At 38.0% G+C, this 19,425-nt stretch overlaps 1 protein-coding gene across 1 annotated transcript; it reads left to right on the forward strand.

Annotated features, from left to right (window-relative positions):
- The first annotated feature begins 6,851 nt into the window (after nt 1-6,851).
- On the forward strand, nt 6,852-17,325 carry LOC135223513 (proteasome subunit beta type-3-like). The gene is given in 8 exon segments (XM_064261963.1): nt 6,852-7,010; nt 13,372-13,488; nt 14,295-14,404; nt 15,542-15,612; nt 15,615-15,752; nt 16,272-16,360; nt 16,362-16,399; nt 16,952-17,325. Coding segments are annotated over 8 exon segments (615 nt in total). The 5' UTR covers nt 6,852-7,007; the 3' UTR covers nt 17,001-17,325.
- Nucleotides 17,326-19,425: the final 2,100 nt, after the last annotated feature.

The following is a 19,425-nucleotide window of genomic DNA, read 5'->3' on the forward strand; positions in this document are numbered from 1 at the left end:
GTGATGCCAATTCGTCGGAGCCATCCCTTACTGCTTTGTCCATACATGACAAAATACTAGATAATTCCTCTAAAGAAATAGAGTCTGGACTTCTAGACTGCATATCTATGACCCCCAGACACCAGTCAAGGAAGTTAAAAACTTCTAGTGTCCTGTAAATACCCTTAAGATGATGGTCGTTTCCGTCATCGTCAGGATACTTTTGCTGACAGAAGGTAAGATCTTCTAGGAGCATCAACTAAATTAGAGAAATCACCTTGAGCGGAGGCAGGGATCCTTAAACCTGCTTCCTCCTCCGTTTCATACCAGATTCCTCCTCTACCACTAAGTTTTGCGGGGGGAAGAGCAAATGAAGTCTTGCCCTTCGCCTTCTTGGATTCCATCCAATCGTGAACCCTTTTGAACGCCCTTTTTGTAGAGAGAGACGTAGCCATCTTCACAAATCCTGGCGTCTTCCTTGCCTTCGATGAAGATAGTTGAGAAGGCGGAGAGAGAGGAACTGGTGCTTGAAACTTATTAGGAAACAAGTCTTTCAAAAGGCGAGTCAGGGTTTTATAATCTGAAGAAGATGAGGCTGAAGACTCTTCTTCATCCTCAGGACCATGGTCAGTTAAATCTTCTTCTTCCAATGAAACAGCCGAGGTGTCCTGTTTCGAGCGAGAAGAGATTAAACTCTTATTTCCCTGAAGAATTTTCGAAGAGGAGATTAGAGTATGTTCTCCTATCAGCGTCAAATTTCTATCAAGTTCCTGTAAAGGAACGTCATGCGGTGCGTCCTGGAGAACTCCCTCTTGACGAGAGTCTAAATGAGGCTTTCGTCCAAATTCTTGAAGAATCGACGTTCGCTCACGGTCGTCTGAGGAGCGTCCTGCCTCGTATTTCTGCGAGCGTCCTGTCTTTTAGGACGCCCAGCGTCCTCAAACGCATATTCATGAGCGTCTTCATCTTCCTCCTGGCGAGCGTCCTGACGTGAAGAACGTCGAGCGCTTAGCAAAGTCTTCTTAAATTCATGCCGTATAGCGTCATGACGTCTAGGATGTTTAGCGTCTTCAGAAACTGCATCGTGAGTTTCTTGTCGAGTAACCCGATGCTTGTGATATTGAGCATCCAGCGAAGCGTCCTCACGAGCGTCCTGAACAGTTTCACAATGAATAGGACGTCGAGTTTCTCTAACCATGCCTTTGCGCACCTGTTGAGGAGCGACATGATACGTAGACTGAAGCGCGCCATCAACGTTGTCCTTCGAACCTTCTCGATACCTAAATCTTACGTTTGAGCGGTTCTTGAAAGACCGCAGAACGAGAGAGCTGAGAAGAGTCTTTACGGGATTCTTGCCGAGTCGTCTCGACACTTAATTGCTTTTGGAGGAGTGTCCCGCTGAGCAGAAACCTTGACAGAAGTTTCTCTAAAAGTTCTATGGTGCTGGAGACTCTCCCTACGTTCTCGACTATCAACTTTATCTTCCTCCGGTCGAACATCGCTGAAGCGAGTCCTCTGAGCGTTCTCCAACTCCTGACAAAGGCGACGGCCGCCTGTGCAGCAACTAACGTCTTTGTTGTTTTCGCTAATACTTCCAGAGGCTCTATCAAAAGGAGCACTAGCGCGCTCCTGAATGAATCGTCGAGGTCTAGAAGGCGACGAAACAGGAGAGGGAGAAGAACGAGGAGAGGAAGAAGGAGAACGCCTGGATTTCTTGACAGGCAACCATAGATCCTTCTTACGATGACGTGATCTTGACTCTCTTTTAGCGAAAATGCCAGACGAATGTTGATTGCATCGCCATTAGGGTCTCTTAGACGGGGAAGATTCATACGACGGACTTATCCAGTGAGAAGAAGATGGGCGAGGGGACGCCCTCTTCTTTCTCTCAGGACTAAAATCAGGTAGATTGGAGGAGAAAACCAGCTCCTTTTCACAAGAAGTCCTAACCCTCTTCTGTGGGATACCGTCTTCAAAGTCTTCCGGATAAGAGCTAAGCGGAAGCCGCGTAGGAGGACGTTCCCGATCTGATAAAGCGCCCTCTTCTCTAAATCCTCTCTTAAGAGGGCGGGAAAGACGACGGTCGCCTGTGCGACGTCTTACATCCTTACCGCTCTCGTCTTGAGAGGCCCTCCGAGAGACCCATCCTCGTTGAGGAGAAGACGTCTCGGAGGAAGAGAAATATTCTTTCAATATTTGAGCTCGCGCACGAACTTTGGCAGCCTGGGAATCGTCTTCAGGTACTGCCGAAGGGACGCCAGACCGGTGTTTAGTTCCCGTAACCCTCCTTCGGCTTACGACATGTCCATTTCCTATGTCCTGGGAGTCCGACAGAGGATCTCAGCCTGGAGGCGCTATAGGACCAGGTTTGACGCCCCCCTCCACAACATATCACTATCACTGCACTTTTGCACATTAGTTGGAGCGCGAGCACTTTTGATTTCCAGGTTCCGAATCGACTCCATAATTGTAGTAAGGGCGTTACCTTCAGCAATCACTTCATTGCCCGAAGGCAAAATACAGGATTAGGCGCAACAGGCTCTACATTTATGTTAGACTGCGGTGTTTATCACCGCGACTTTTGGACAGAAGCACTCCTGGAGGAAGACCTCCTGATTCTGTCACGTTCAAGCTTACGTACATAAGACTCATACGGCTTCCATTCAATATTAGTCAAAACCTCACATTCTTTACACCTATTATCCAATAAGCAAACATGCCCTCTACAATTCGTGCACACCGTATGAGGGTCTACCGAGGCTTTCGGTAGTCTAACCTTACTCGCTTTCACACCACACACCCTGAAACTAGTAGAACTAGATCCAGACATCACGATTCAAGAACAATCCAAGCCAAATTCAAATCCAAACCACAATAGCGTATGCCAAGTCACAAAGCCAATTTCAAAAACCAAAAGACAATCAGAATACTTAAGTGACCAAAGAAGTTTTCAAAATCCTGAGCGGGAGGTAATGGAACAAACCGTGTTTACACTACGCGACAGAGAAAAATCTGAATAGAAAATGGGAATGGTTCCTGACGCCCGCCTCCCAGCGGCGGGAGGGAATGGGTACTAACCACCTGGCCAACCACTACGTGTGCCGGGAGTTTTGAAATTCTGTCGAACGTCAGAGAATACAGCTATATATATATATCTGGCAGGTAAGTGTCATGAACAAACATCAATATTTTACATATTTATGATGATTAATTTGAAAATATTTGTTATTGAAAAAGTAACTCGATTCTGACTCAAATTTAAGTAATTATTTTACGGAATTAGAAGGTTCTTTTAAGTCCTGTATTATGACGTCACGACATCTTGACTTTCATACCTATTGTAAATGAATTGCTACACTCAACTTTCTTACAGAACAGTTTACCCGTTATTTATGCACATTGTTATCAGCTATTCATGTAATTGTTATAAACGTAATGCGCATATAAAAGTAATGCGCATATATATCTTTATTATTTACTTTTTGGATATATGAAGATGTTTTACTGCTGGATTACCACCGTAGTGTGACGCAATCGCTTTCGATCCCTGGGCTCTGTCTGTTTTCGCACCATAAGAAATTAATGGGGCGGAATTTACAATGACCAGAAAGTCGTTAAAAGAGGAAAGTTAGAATTGAGGAGAATGTTTTGAATGAGAAAAATGCAAATACTTGATTATAAAAAACTTGATTGACAACTTAGCAGCATAACTACTATGGGTTTCAGAGACAGTGCAAGCACGTTTTTTGGCAATATTTCTGTAACGAACACTTGTATCAGAACGAGATTTTGCTATAGTGTATTACACCCAGTGCCGTAATTTATAAGGGTATCGTGAATCACTAATCGTAAAGAATAGCAACACTTGTCCTTGTACCAAGAGACAAAAACTCCATTAACCAGAAATGGATACCAACACAGCAGTAAAAAGCTCCACCTACCCTCTCCCCCCACCTCCACCGCCACCCGTCCTTCTTCCTTCCTTCACCTTCCCTTCTCTCTCTCTCTGTTGCCAATTGGTATGTGTTCACCCTCCAAACTGGGTATAAGACTTACACAAAACTTGGAAATTGGTGAAATTAGCCAATGTATTGGAAGTATATATACATAATGATTAAAGCAATTTTATCATTATTGCATTACTATGACAACTAGAATTCATGGAAACAGTTTATGATAATGCATCGGCGTATGTGTGAAGCTCCACTAATGTGGCAACAATGATTTTGCCATTCTTAGCATGCAAACATTACAGGTTACATTTATTTCTGGCATACAGTTATTAAAAAAAATAAAAATACTAATATAGACTTAAATCAATGAAAAGTGCTAGCAAAAAAAAATATAATCTACTATAATCGTTGTCTGCTCCGCAATGGTTTTCGGCAGCCAGATGTACGACAAGGTTAGAAACATTGGATTGTATCTACTTTAGAAATATCTTTAATTTTTTGGGGTAATTTGGTTGCAAATAAGGGATAATAGACATGCATTAAATAAACATTTTGAAGTAAGAAAGTAAAGTTAAACTAAATAATGAGTAAAGTAAACAAATAAGGGAATAAAGCTTTGCATCTCATAAACAATGTCGTCATCTGCTGCTTGTAACTGTTTGTTGGGGTGAGCGCTTAGGAACCAGGAACAGCAACGTGGTTCAAGTGCAACTTGGAGTGGATTAAGACCAATAATGTGTATAATTAGTACAATCAAATAAGCACTGTGGAGTTTCAGTTGTGCTGGCAGTAAGGAAAAAACCACCGATTACAAGGTAAAAATGAATGCAGTTCAAACCATGACCCTGGGAATAACAAGTTTCATACTTTCACTAATAGGATAGGCAACAAAATGTTGTTTTATTGTGCTGATTACAACTGCAATCTTGAGTATGATCAATAAACGTTACATAGTATATACACTAACATTGTTCAAATGAGTGCTGGGAAAGATGGTGGATTGTCCGTAATTAGACCGGCCAGCCTGATGATAACCACTACCTTATATTGGATTTCAAAACTGCCTTGAAAACATATTATATGAGGAGCGTCACATGCTTATTTTGGTTCGTATAGGGCTTTCATACTAGTATATCACATTATGTTCCGACGAAACTTCAATCTTTTGAATGTATGCTTAGAGTTTGTAATTGTATTCTTGTTCACCAATTAAATATCGAGTGAATAAGACCCGGCCAGCGTGATGGGTAGATCGTCCCGTGATTGTTACCCTAAATAAATGGCTATCCTTACTAAAGTAGAACAGCCAGGATTCTTTGCACGGTTAAAAGGAAAGTAATGGTTATCATATCATACCTGTATCGATATGAAACAAATCGGTAATATTACGAAATTTGAGAGAGAGAGAAAGAGAGAGACACAGACAGAGAGAGAGAAAGAGCAATCCTTCACAGCAGTTCTGAGCAGCCTTCACATCATAGCCTAAAGGCGTTATGAATATGTACTCATAAAAAGCCATATGATGTAATATTTAACTACTGTTTCAACACAGTGATATTTACGACAAATCTTACAAATTTAGTTCTCATACTTACGTGACGAGCAGTCTTCAAATTAAATTGTTTACGCAATTGGCACACCTTTGTGGGTGGTCGAACACAGGTGTAAACAAAAGAAATGTATTGCCACATTCAGGACTGACTGCTAAGTAAAGCAAAATTAAGCCCATCCATCTCTATTCTTATGTGAAGTGGTAGATGTTATGTTTTGCCTCGATAACATTTAGCTTGATTTTTAATAATACCATTAAATACATACTTTTACCAATTTGCATAAAAACAAAATGACAAAATATCAATTTACCGCAGTACGAGGATCTGGCAACACTATAATTGGTTTGCGCACAGGTTACCTCATTTTGAAATGACACTACTGACAGAAGACATTTAGGAATGTAACCGTATTTCATTCACGCTGCTGTTTAATGAAAGACAGGAAGATTAGATGAGTCCAGTCTTTAGAATAGATAAATATTTTACTTTGCCTCATTTCCTATAGTTTTTTTTTCTTTTAGATATGGATATTTTGGTCTAAGCTTTAACGAACTAATGGTATAATGAGGTTCTTCCATGAGACACATTTATTCTTAATAAAATCGCTTTATTTTGAAAAATCATTTATTCAATCAAAGTCATAGATGATATAAAAACAACAAAGGGGAGAAGCAGGCAAAAATAAGCACACACAATTCGAACACCATGTCAGATCTACATGGGAAGTGCAACAGAGCCCATTAACGGCGTTTAAACCATTAATCTTGTTGAAAATCACACATTACACATACACACGTATAGCCCAAGGATCTATGTCAAGCAACGGTAATGAAAGCTATTACGTTTGGAGATCGTGTAGCTACATAGATGAACGTCCTTCCACACAATACAGAAAGAAAGATTACTTTTAAGAAAAAAGTGAAATAAATTCTGAAAAGTCAAAGAAGACTAAAATCGAAAAGAAGTAATAGAAAAAGTAGGAAAACTATAACATTTTGAGTATTGGAAAGAAACAAAAAACTGCAGTTAAGATAGAGAAAAGTATATCTGTTGTGGATTATATTTTATAAAAGTAATTAGTTAATATTTTCAAGGTAAAGGTGACAAGAGAGTAGAAAATAGAGAATGTAGTTTATAAATAGTGGTTCAGAACTTACTGGCTTGAGAAAATAGGACATCGAAATAAAAACAAACAAACGGCACTAAAAGAAAGGCAACCGCTAAAGGCGATAAATACAAAAAGAAAATCAGAGAAAAGGATGATGAAGAAGAGATATAAAGTAGAACAGGAAACTAACATCTTGTAAACGAATAAGCAATAGAAGAACAAAAGCCACTTAAAATTAAAGAAAGAGAAGTGGGGGGAGGGGGAGAGATTGGTTGTGCCGTTACATAACCAATACTCTCCACGAGGGAAATCCCATCGCTGACAGAACTCTCGCCTACTACTACTACTAATACCACAACGCCGTTTCGGTGACTGGCAACTTTGTAAGCTCTTCAGGCACTTCATCTAACTAAAATGGTAAGATCTCTCGTACCTGTTTCCATACATGATAGTTGTTGCCCTACATTTGAGTTTATATGTTAGTTATTCAAATAATGCAGCGACAGGGCAAGTTTTATCCTTGTGTACCCTTGCCTTTGTCGTAGGTTAAGCTTAGGTTAGGGTAACTGTCACCGGTAGACTTTTCCAGTCATTGTGTTGGTTTCAAAGCCATTCAGTCGCTTGGTTTTATCCAGAAGAATGGCTAGTGCTTTGAAATTTTGAAAAATGACGTAGCTTATTGTAGTAAATATAGTATGATTGTAGTAGGGGTAGAATGCTGAGTAAATGGGGTCACGAGTTATAAATTCTGCTCAGGGCAAATTCTCCCCTACATTGGCTACCTAGGTACTGAGGCCAAGGCTTTTACAGTAGCACTTCGTAGGTACCCTTGACTCTGTAGGTATTCGCTTTCTAGGGTTAAGGTAGATCTAGGGTACCTATCCTCGGCGGCCCAGACTATGGCAGTTGCGGTTTTTCTATGTAGTTTTAGCCTACCTACTGAACAAGAATTTTAAGTACTAGGGGGAAAACATCAGTACAGGCCAACCCTCATCACGGTGGACGGGTCTTATTCACTCGATATTTAATTGGTGAAACATGAATACAATTGCAACTCTAAGCATACCATTTAAAAGACTGAAGTTTCGTCAACATATTGTGATATATGAAAGCCCCATACGAACTAAAATAAGCATGTGAGCTCTTCGTAAAAATATGTTTTCAAGGCAGTTTTGAAATCCAATATGGCGGCTACGTTTTTCATGGACGGTTCTCATCAGTGACGGACACCATCTTTCCCCAGCCTTCCCAGCACTCATTTGAACAATGTTAGCGTATGTATGTAACGTTTATTGATCTTACTCAAGATTGCAGTTGTAATCAGCACTAAACAACATTTTGTTGCCTATATTAGTGAAAGTATGAAACTGTTATTCCCGGGGTATTTAGGTTGGAACTGAATTCATTCTTACCTTGTAATCGGCGGGTTTTTATCCTTACTGCCACCACAACTGAAACTCCACAGTGCTTATTTGATTGTTATTATACACATTTTGGTCTCAGTTCACTCCACATTGCACTTTAAACCCGTTGCTGTTCCTGGTTTCTAAGCGCGCGCGCCATAAACACAATTACAAACAGCAGACGACGACGGACAGACCGACGAAACTGCTAAGTTTTATTCCCTAAACTGTTTACTTTACTCGTTATTTAGTTTAAATTTACATTGTTATTTAAAAATTTTGATTTAATTCCTGTATATTATCTCCTTTTTTGCAAACCAAACTTACCCCGAAAAATTACAGATATTTCTAACGTAGATAAAATCAAATGTTTCTAACGTTTTCGTACATCTGGCTGCCGAAAACCATAGAGGAACGAATACGGAAAAGTGCATAGAGGAACGACTACGTTTTTTTTTTTTTTTTGCTTTTTTTGTTTTTGCTAGCACTTTTCATTGATTTCAGTCTTTATTAGTATTTTGAATTTCTTAAATAATCGTATGCCAGAAATAAATGTAACCTTAATGTTTGCATGCTTTAATGTTTGCATGCTAAGAAATGGCAAAATCATCGTTGCCACATTAGTGGAGGCTTCACACATACGCCAAGTTCCATTATCCTGTTAAGCGTCCGCCCCTGATGAGCTCGCTGCTAACGTACCGTCACGCTTTTTTTGTAATCAGGGATCATAGCACTGATGATAGTTTTTCAAAGTTAATATTGATTTTTATGCTTGTTATTCATACTGTAATTAACTGTTGGAAAATTCTCTCTCTCTCTCTCTCTCTCTCTCTCTCTCTCTCTCTCTCTCTCTCTCTCGGAGTCCAGTCCACTCGGCAAAGAAAAAGTCAGCTTCACTCCCGCAATTGGAAGAAAAGTTTGTAATCATCACTGGAGGATTCAGAACTAGAGCTCTCATCATCAAATAGGTTATCAATATCACACTCTCATCTAGTATTTGATTGATCTCACCTAAAGAAATATGCCTCCTCTTTGGGACATTCATTGTGAAAGACGCGAAATCCAATTTGTCTCGATAAACGCCCGAAGCGCATTGAAAGAAAACCAACAGGGACAGGCAGTTTTCTTAGCATAAGCGACCACCAGGAAAGAGTTGCCAGGCTGGAAATAAGTTTCCCATGTGCTGAGAGTGTTACCAAATGATGTTCCTACACTTTCTATGCGAGTACGTATATTACGGGGCTGACGACTTGACAAGCACAGTTAAAGTCTTGAACGTAATATCCCGTTGAAGGCGCTACCGAGTAGATCGCGACTAAACGTATTATTACGTGGGTGACGCTTAACAGGTTATAAACTTTCCATGAATTCTAGTTGTCATAGTAATGCAATAATGATAAAAATTGCTTTAATATTTATGTATATATACTTCCAATACATAGCCTAATTTCACCAATTTCAACGTTTTGTGTGTAGTCTTATACCCAGTTTGGAGGGTCAACACATACCGAATGGCAACAGAGAGAGAGAGAGAGAGAGAGAGAGAAAGGAAGGCGGAGGAACGAAGAAGAAAAGGGATGGGGGGGGGGGGGGTGGGGGGGGGGGGGGGTTGGGGAGAGGGTAGGTGGAGCTTTATACGCTTGTTCGTATCCATTTCTGCATAATGGAGTTTTGTCTCTTGGTACAAGGACAAGTGTCGTTATTCTTTACGATTAGTGATTCACGATACCCTTATAAATTACGGCACTGGTGTAATGCACTATAGCAAAATCTCGTTCTGTTGAAGAGTGTTCGTTACAGAAATAGGTATTGCCCAAAAACCTGCTTGCACTGTCTCTGAAAACCCATAGTAGACATGCTGCTTAGTTGTCAATCAAGTTTTTATAAACCAAGTATTTTTTACAAGCTAGCTAATTGAATAAATAAATTTGTATTTTTCTCAGTCAAAACATATGGCCCTCAATGCTAACTTTCCTCTTTTAACGACTTTCTGGTCATTGCAAATTCGGCCCCATAATTTCTTATGGTGCGGAAACAGACAGAGGCCCATGGACCGAAACGATTGCGTCACACTACGGCGATAATCCAGCAGTAAAACATCTTCATATATCCAAAAAGTAAATAATAAAGATATATATGCGCATTACGATTATAACAATTACATGTATAGCTGATAACAATCTGCATGAATAACTGGTAAACTGTTCTGCAATGACAGTTGAGTATAGCAATTATTTACAATAGGTACGAAAGTCAAGATGTCGTGACGTCATAATACAGAACTTGAAAGAACGTTCTAATTCAGAAAAATAATTACTTAAATTTGAGTCAGAGTCGAGTTACTTTTTCAATAACGAATATTTTCAATAATCATCATAAATATGTAAAATATGATGTTTTACTACTTATTTAAAAATTAGCCAAGAGCACGCTTCTCGTCATCTTCTACCCCAAACAGCTGTTTACGCCTGGCTTGTTGTTGATGAGAAATCGTGTTTCGATTGTTGTGATAAAAGTGCTCCAGCGTCTGTGGGTACAAGTGGTGTGCGGATTTATCACAGGAAATGGTTAGTTTATTGACACAAGCTACTCCGTAAACATCGAGATGGCGTCAATCTTCGAAACATTTTTAGTTGTAAGTAAAAATTTCTAAAGCGTTTTGGTGAGATTTCCACTGCCGTGGGCGCCATTTTCAGTACCTCTGTTTAAATCTGTTTAAATCTTAAAATTTGGCCTTAATTCTAACTTTGGGGAAAATACTTACTCGAAAGGAGAGTAGAGGTCTTAGCTCCGTTTCTCACCAACAACAAGTCGCGACTGATGCCCATCTCGGGTGTAAGGACGCGTTATAATGTACTTTTTCGGAGGGTGGCTTGCACTGATGGTAGCTGGCCTGCGTGGCCTGCTTTGATGTTTTACCACCCTAATATTTATTTGGATGACTGTAATTAACCTCCAGGGTCCAGTACTAAACACGGCGAAATACATTGGACGCCCCAATCCCTAGTGGATGTCGTATCCGCGGTTATGGTTCTTGCAGGGTAATTCTAAAGAATGGTTCCGCACGAACTGGAAGGAAAGTAACCGCGGATACGACATCCACTAGGGATTGGGCCGTCCAATGTATTACGCCGTGTTTATAGTACTGGCCCCTGGGGGGTTAGCCCTAATTACAGTAGTCCGAATAAATATTACTTTAAATTCTTGTTCAGTATTTAAAATAACATAGGAAAACGTCAGTTGCCATAGTCTAGGCCACCGCGGATTGCTTCTGTAGAAATACCGGGTTTACTTAGGCTATGCTATAGCTAAATGAAGTGCAGAATAAATAATCAGGTGTAGTGTTATACTTAGGTAGTTACCATAGGGGAAACAACCGACTGGACTAGCTGATCCAGTTTTCACCGCATGTGGATCCACCCTTCGAAAAAGTACTTTAACACGTCTTGATACGGAGATGGGCACCATTCACGAGTCATCAGTGGTGAGAGCAACAGCTCGAGACCTCTACTACTATCCTTTCGAAGTAAGTATTTTCTCTAAAGTTAGAAATTAAGGTCATATTTTAAGATTAAAACAGAGGTTAATGAAAGTCTAGCCATACCTTCATGACACTTTCAAAATTTTTACTTATAACACCAACAATTTAGAAGATTGACGCCATCTCGATGTTTGCGGAGGCGCTTGTGTCGGTAAACTTTCCATTCCATGAGCTAAATCCGCACACCACTTGTACCCATAGATGCTGGGGCACTTTCTTTACAACAGTCATCAACAGTGACACCAACCGGGCAGATCCAAGGAAACTGCAATTTTTTGGTAGAAGAAGCGTGCACTACGTAATCATGTATTTAAATAAATAGTTAAACAGCAGTATAAGGTCATGAATTGTATAAATTTTTTACATATTCGTGATTATTAATTTGAAAATGTTCGTTGTTGAAAAAGTAAATAGATTACTGACTCAAATATCAACAGTTTTGCTGTGAACAGTACCTATGGCATTGTTCGCGCTCTTCAATTGTTTATCGGTGTTGCCATTAGTATGTGTTTACCCTCCAAACTGGGTATAAGATTTACACAAAACCGGGGAAATAAGTGAAATTAGCGCACCTATTTGTAGTATATACACATATAGAACAATTTTATCATTATTGCATTACAATGACAACTAGAATTCATGGAAACAGTTTGTAAATGCATCGGCGTATGTGTGAAGTTCCACTAAATTGGCAACAGTGACATTTTGCCGTCGTCTGCTCTTAGCTACTTTAGAAATATCTGTAATTTTTGGGGGTTAATTTGGTTGCAAAAATGGGATAATAGACATGCGTTAAATAAACATTTTGAAGTAACAAAGTAAAGTTAAACTAAATAATGAGTAAAGCAAACAATTAAGGGAATAAAGCTTTGCACCTAATGAACCATGTACTAGTCGTGTGCTGCCCGCAACTGTGTTTGTGGAGTGAGCGCTTAGGAACCAGGAACCGCAACGTAGTTCAAGTGCAATTTGGAGTAAATTAAGACCAAAACATGTATAATTGCAATCAAATAAGCATTGTGAAGTTTCAGTTGTGATGGCAATAAGGATAAAACCACTGGTTACAAGGTAAAGATGAATTTCAGTTCAAACCATGACTCCAGGAATAAAAAGTGTCATACTTTACTAATATAGGCAACAAAATGTTGTTTTATTGTGCTGATTACAACTGCAATCTTGAGTAAGATCAATAAACGTTACATATATATGCTAACATTGTTCAAATGAGTGCTGGGAAAGATGTTGGATCCTTGGCGGTTACAAACAGCACCACAGTCGGTGGACGCCACATTGGATTTAAAAACTGCCTTGAAAACATATTTTACAAAGACCTCACATGCCTATTTTAGTTTGTATTGCGACGAAACTTCAATCTTTTGAATGGTATGCTTAAAGATGTAATTGTATTCTTGTTTCACCAATTAAATATTGAGTGAATAAGGCTGATCCAAGCGATGACAATGGATCCACTGCGGTGTTTCCCCCTATGATGTAGTAGTCCTTCAGTTTAGGGGGTCCAAATTCACTGCATTATGTTAAATCAAGATCAGCATGCAGATTTATCAAATAGGTAGGTAGGTTTATTGAATCGTGAAAAACTATGAAAAAGTTAGCCAAGTACCTAAGTAGTAGTTTAGCTATCTGTCGATGTTTTGTTTGAATGCCAACTCGCCAATTGCCACAGAGCTATAAGCTAACTTTTAACAGTAGGTAAGTATATCTTAATAATAAAGTTTACTATGAAAATTGATCTAATACTACTACCTAGTATCATGATAGATACCAGTGAACCAAGGAAATGTTTTTCAAGCCTTCACTTTTTATTTCTTTGCAGAGCATTCTGAGTTATAATGGTGGTTGTGTTGTGGCCATGAGGGGAAAGAATTGTGCGGCCATAGCATGTGACCTTCGGTTCGGTATACAAGGACAAACTATTTCCACAGATTTTGAGGTGAGTTTAAGTCATTGAACTCGAGGATATTTTGGTCTTGCTGTTGATGGAACATGAGCATTACATAGATAATATTGTGGTAATCCCTTCAATGCTATTAGCCAAATTTGCAAGAAAACTGAAATATTTGGAATAAACTTGAATAAGACCCATATAAATGCAGAGAAAAATTCAGAAATTTAGTGCAGAAAGTCCCCAGTATACAACAGGGGTTCTGTTCTTACATCACGTCATAAGCCAAAAAATAATTGAAAATTGCAAGAACACCTTACTTTTAATCCTTTGGGTGTCTTGTAAACGATGTTCTGTAATTGCATTTTTATTGATTTTCATAAAAAAAAGAAAATTTTTTTTTTACCATTCTGCCAATTTAGAGCCATATTTCTTCCGTTAGATTGGCATTTTTGCCGTTGTAACCCCAGAACATGCGTCATAAACTGGAAAATCATTTTTGATGAATATATTTGAGAGTTTTGTAAGCTCGGAACATCAAAAGTCAATCCCATCGTAACCCAGGAACTGACTTTACTTTAGAGATATTCAACAGCAGAAAACCATTGTATTTCTTTTACTTTAATATCAGATGCCTACTAGATTTTGAAATGAACGCAACAAAAATAATGAGAAAGCATGTTTTTAATGTAGTTGTCCTTTAAAATTAATGTTTTATAATATAATGAGAGTAGGTGCAGATCTTTGCCTTACAAGTGCACATAGTATTTGGCCCACCATAGTTATTTCTTTCTTTTTTAAGATGGAGTTTCTGCTTTGAAATTGTGTTTTTAATGAAGTCTTTTTGTTAACAGAAAGTGTTTGAAGTGGGACCAAATTTGTACATTGGATTGCCAGGATTGGCAACTGATACCCAGACTGTGCTGCAGAGACTCAAGTTTCGCATCAAGATGTATGAAATGAGGTAGGGGAATGTTTTTGCCTAGGAGTACTTTAAGTAACTTAAAACTGAATGTTTAGTTCTAAACATGCTTTATAAAAATAAAGTAAGTTATTTAGATGCTGTGTTTTCAATCACCCAAGTTTACTGAAGCTTTACTGTCGCCTAATTAATCTCGTCTAGGAATATTTCTCCTCATATTTGTGGTATTCAGTCTTCCTTCTTTTGTGTGTACTATTTTGTTCACTTCTGCAGAGCTTAAATGGAAGAGTGCCCTTTCCTCTCATAACATGCAGCAGGTTACCTCTTCCATAGTTAGACCAGGTACTCTGAACTATAGTATTGTTGACCAGAATTATAAGAAATGAGGATTTGGGCAAAGCAACAGCACATACTATGATTTAGCTAATACGTACTGTATAGGTCTTCTTCTCTTCACAATTACAATAATTATGACCAGACCAAAATTGTCAATAGTTATAATGAAAGCCATATGACAAGATTCTTAGTGCACACAGCTTCGCCCAAAGCCTCATTTCCTTTCTTACCTCCATGCGGGGAGACATAAGATAAACAGTGAAAACATGTTTTATTTGAGTAGCCAGATTTCAATTAAACAAAATTTTGTACAGAAAACAAATGTATTTAAAATTATTTCAGAATCATCATAATTTCCCCATATGTCTTTTCATTTTCTTCAAAACTCATAATTCACTAGATGAGATATCAATATAATTCCTAAAACCAGTCCCTTGGAGCCTGTCAGATGAGACTAGAAACTGGTAAACTTGATAATAATAGTAGTAATCTCTTGATAAGTGGTGTAGGTTCAGTAGCTCATCGGCATCCGTACAAAATTGTGACATGGCTATTTTATTAATATCTTTATACAGTATAGAGTGACACATGAACTTTGCAAATGCCTTTACATCTCTCAATCGAATGGCTATTTTATTAATATCTTTATACAGTATAGAGTGACACGTGAACTTTGCAAATGCCTTTACATCTCTCAATTGAGACACTTACAATTTTCAGGCCTGATAAATACCACACATTTGAGCTTTAGTATAGTCAGTGGTGTAGTGGGAACTTGCAAGTACTACTATAAATACAGAACTGGTGTGAGGTATTATAATAATTATCAAGTCCGTTTTTCAGAGAGGGTCGCCGTGTGAAACCCAAAACCTTGATGGCTATGGTACAAAATATGCTATATGAGAGGAGATTTGGTCATATTTTATTGAGCCTGTCATTGCTGCTGTGGATCCAGCAACTAAAGAGCCATACATTTGTGCCCTTGATCTGATCGGGTGCGAATGTGAACCTGAAGATTTTGTTGTGGCAGGAACCTGCTCAGAATCTCTTTATGGTAAGTTATGTTTATTCTTTAAAATAAAAAGGCAGTGCACATAGGTAGTTAAACTAAAGCAACTAGCATTTGCCTTTAATTTTTTTATAAAAAAAAATTCCAGACCAGGCTGTCAAGAACATTGACATCTGAATATGCAAGGGTAACAGATGATGATTCGTAGTTAGTTACTGTTGTTAATCACACGGTGCTACTGTTTTGTTTTAATTGATGATGATGCTCCTAGTACATATACTTGCTTTATAAGTTTAAATTTTGTTAGCACAAGGTTATATGTTTTTTGGGTAATATGTATGTTATTAGATGCCTAAGTTTTCAGCTGCAAGAAAGTCAAACTCTCACGTATTTTGTTAATCATACAGAATACCCATGTTTTTAGAAGTTGATGGTATAAACCACATGTAACTTATGTTCTAAGGTCACCTATAAAGTTATTGTTATTTTTCCTTAAATACTATTGTAGATTGTATTATTGGATGTAGTGGACATGTAGCTCACATTATACACTTCGTTTTCCAGGCATGTGTGAAACAGCTTGGCGTGAAGACATGGGACCAGATGAGCTATTTGAATGCATCAGTCAGTCAATGCTTGATGCAGCTGATCGGGGATGCTTTGTCTGGTTGGGGTTCTGTTGTTCATGTCATGTAAGTAGTACTGTGCTGCAAGTGGAATGTGAAAATGTTTCTTTGTGCATTTCATACAAAATGTTTCAGACTAACTTATATTAAAATTGGCATCATGGCTTCCTGGTTGTTTATTCTTTAGCAAGAGTTTTAGCAAGTAATGCACTAATAAACATAATAGTCTCCTTACTTAGTGTCTGACAATTGAAGGACAAATCTGATGAGAGCCCTAATATTCAGCAAATTGTCTGATTACATATTGTTCACAAGATATTAATAATTATGCAATCAGGAGAGACAGGTACAAACGTGTAAAATTGCCACAAGGGGAATGGCATACAGTGCATGCTAGTACTGAAGTTTTTAGTACTCCAAAAGTCTTGTTCAGTGTTGTCTTCTTTCATACTGGTTCAGAACCTACACATACTGTAGCTGATAAAGACTGACTTTCATAAGATTTTCATACACAGCTGTATCAATAAATATTGAAGGTTGTTATCCATCTTTTACAAAATATAAACACTGTAGGATGTTTCTTCAAAGACTGATTTTTTTTTTTTCTTTTACTTGCAGTGAACAAGATAAAGTGACCACACGCTACCTCAAGTGCAGATACGACTAACCTAACTGTTGTACGTTCAGTTATTGGAGAGGAAGGGCTCATTATTTTCAGGTTTTTCTTATCCTGATCTTTATTACCAAATTTTTTGCCAACCGATGTGCTTTTTTTTTTGCACTTTATGTTTGTATAACTAAATAACATTATTCACACAAGGTATAGCGAGTGAAAATTAAGATACCCTTCAGTTGAACTTTGTAAAAGCTGTATCATTAACATATTAAATGTGTTATTTTATACATATGTACTTTTTGTTTCTCAAATCATAATAATAAGCAGAAAAGTTTATACTATGTAATGGGTTTGAATAAATAAATTCATAAGCTCATTTCGGGCTATTATTGTATCAACTGGCTTTGGTTGTGCTAAACTTAGTGAAGCTCTATACTGTCTGCAGAAATGACAAGTTGCATGTTATATCCACATTCTGATACTACAACCACCAGTAACTTGAGCTGTAGTTGCATATGCTCGTAATGATGTAAGTTGCTCACTTCAGTTGTTGTTTCCAGAGGCATAGAAAGATTAAATATTAATGAAGAAACGAAAAATATAACAAGTTATGCTTTAAGCAAAAAGCTAAAACTCTTAATGCCTAAAATTTAATTACTTTTTATTCTGCATTAACATTTACAATTTTGCTATGGCTCTGGATTAAAACTCAAGTGAATAGAGGAACCTACATTCTTATAAGTAGTGTTGGCAACCGTTGACTTGAAGTTGTTATTGTTAGGTGAAATATATGAATGTTGATATAGCATGAGACATAGAAAATAGTTTCACCAAGCTTCACAAAACCCATACAGACTGGAACAGTAATAACCTATAGTAGATTCACATCAACCGTGCATTTGATGTCTAGGCCAGTCCCTTACGACGCTCCTGATTGCTGTTGATAAGCCAATCACAGGGCTGGAAACTCAGTGTCTCTCCTGAGTTCAACATAGGCAGATGTATGTTCCACCTCTCCTGAAAGAAGTATACCTCAGGAAAGATGGAACATACATCCTGCCTATGTGAACTCTCAAGAGAGAGTTTCCAGCCCTGTCATTGGCTTATCAACAGCCAATCAGTTGTGTCGTAAGGGACTAGCCTAGACTTCAAATGCACGGCTGATGTGAATCTATTATAGTAGTTCCCTGTTAGCATCACAATGGTTTTTAATGCCAGTGAAAATCTTGATGAAAACTATCGTCATGATGTCAGCCTTTCTCTCCGAGATTAGACAGGAACAAAGTTCTCTCCCCTGCCTTTTGTCTTGGGCACTTGATGCCTGAACCCCTAGTATGTTGAAGTCTTCATACATCCCTTTTCTCCCCAACATTCTTGGCCTCTATTGACATACACAAGGTTTTTCAAACCAACTGTTCCTCATCCTTTCTCATCTTGGGTCCAATCTGTCTCAACTTTGACTTTATAAGTCTACGACTGAAGCACGAGATGCACTGGAATACTCCTTTCATTAAAGCAACGGTTCACATCCCCATAGGAACAACTAAGACTAATTCATATGAGTACAAAACTTCATCTCTGTCAAGGCCAATGTTTAATTAAAATGGTTTAAAATCTACAATAGGATTGTTCTGTGACTAGATGTTAAACTTAAAAGTACAGTAAGTACAAAGGTATATTGGTTAACAATGTCTTCTGAGTTTTATACATGTTTTCATTTTTAAAGCTTGATTTATCCTCAGATGAAAAATGCAAAATGCACAAATGTCATATGTGAATATGATAACTAGTGTGATCCTAATAATATGCAACAAGTAACAACCCTTAAAATATATTTCATATTAGTTCCTAAATTTAACTGTACATGGTGTAAGCTACAATACAATATATTTGGGAGTGTATATATCCACATATACACACCCAGAATCTTAAAAGACACATTATGGTTATTTACATTATTACCGAATAGTGTATTGCCCATGAAAGATATGAAATCAATATGGAAGAAGATTAATTTGATTATGTACAATGTATATACATACAATCTCATAAATGCATGCATGGTAGTTACTTCGTTAATGTCAATAGCATTTTGAAATTAAGGCAGAAACTTTTACAAATGGGTGATGATAGTTGACTACTGTCTTCACTCGTACTTAGATGATTTTCAGTCAGTATAAAGTTAGAGCACATTCTCTCCACCTTTAAAGAGAATGAGTATACATGAAGTGTAAAATGACCACCAAGCAACAGACTTCCAAAAAGAAAGACTAATTTGTATTTTGACAGATTTCTCTAATGGAGCTCATAGACTAATGGTACATCATGGGAGCAAATGTTCACACTGGAAATGCCTCCTTAGGTTTATACAGTAAAAATTCTTTTTTAATATAAAAGAAAATGTGTATGGGTTTAATTGAAAGTGCAAAAATAAAGCTCACTACTTCCTTTGCCATATACATTGTTTCCAGCAAGC

Source organism: Macrobrachium nipponense, chromosome 10, assembly GCF_015104395.2.
Source record: "Macrobrachium nipponense isolate FS-2020 chromosome 10, ASM1510439v2, whole genome shotgun sequence".
Lineage (NCBI taxonomy): Eukaryota > Metazoa > Arthropoda > Malacostraca > Decapoda > Palaemonidae > Macrobrachium > Macrobrachium nipponense.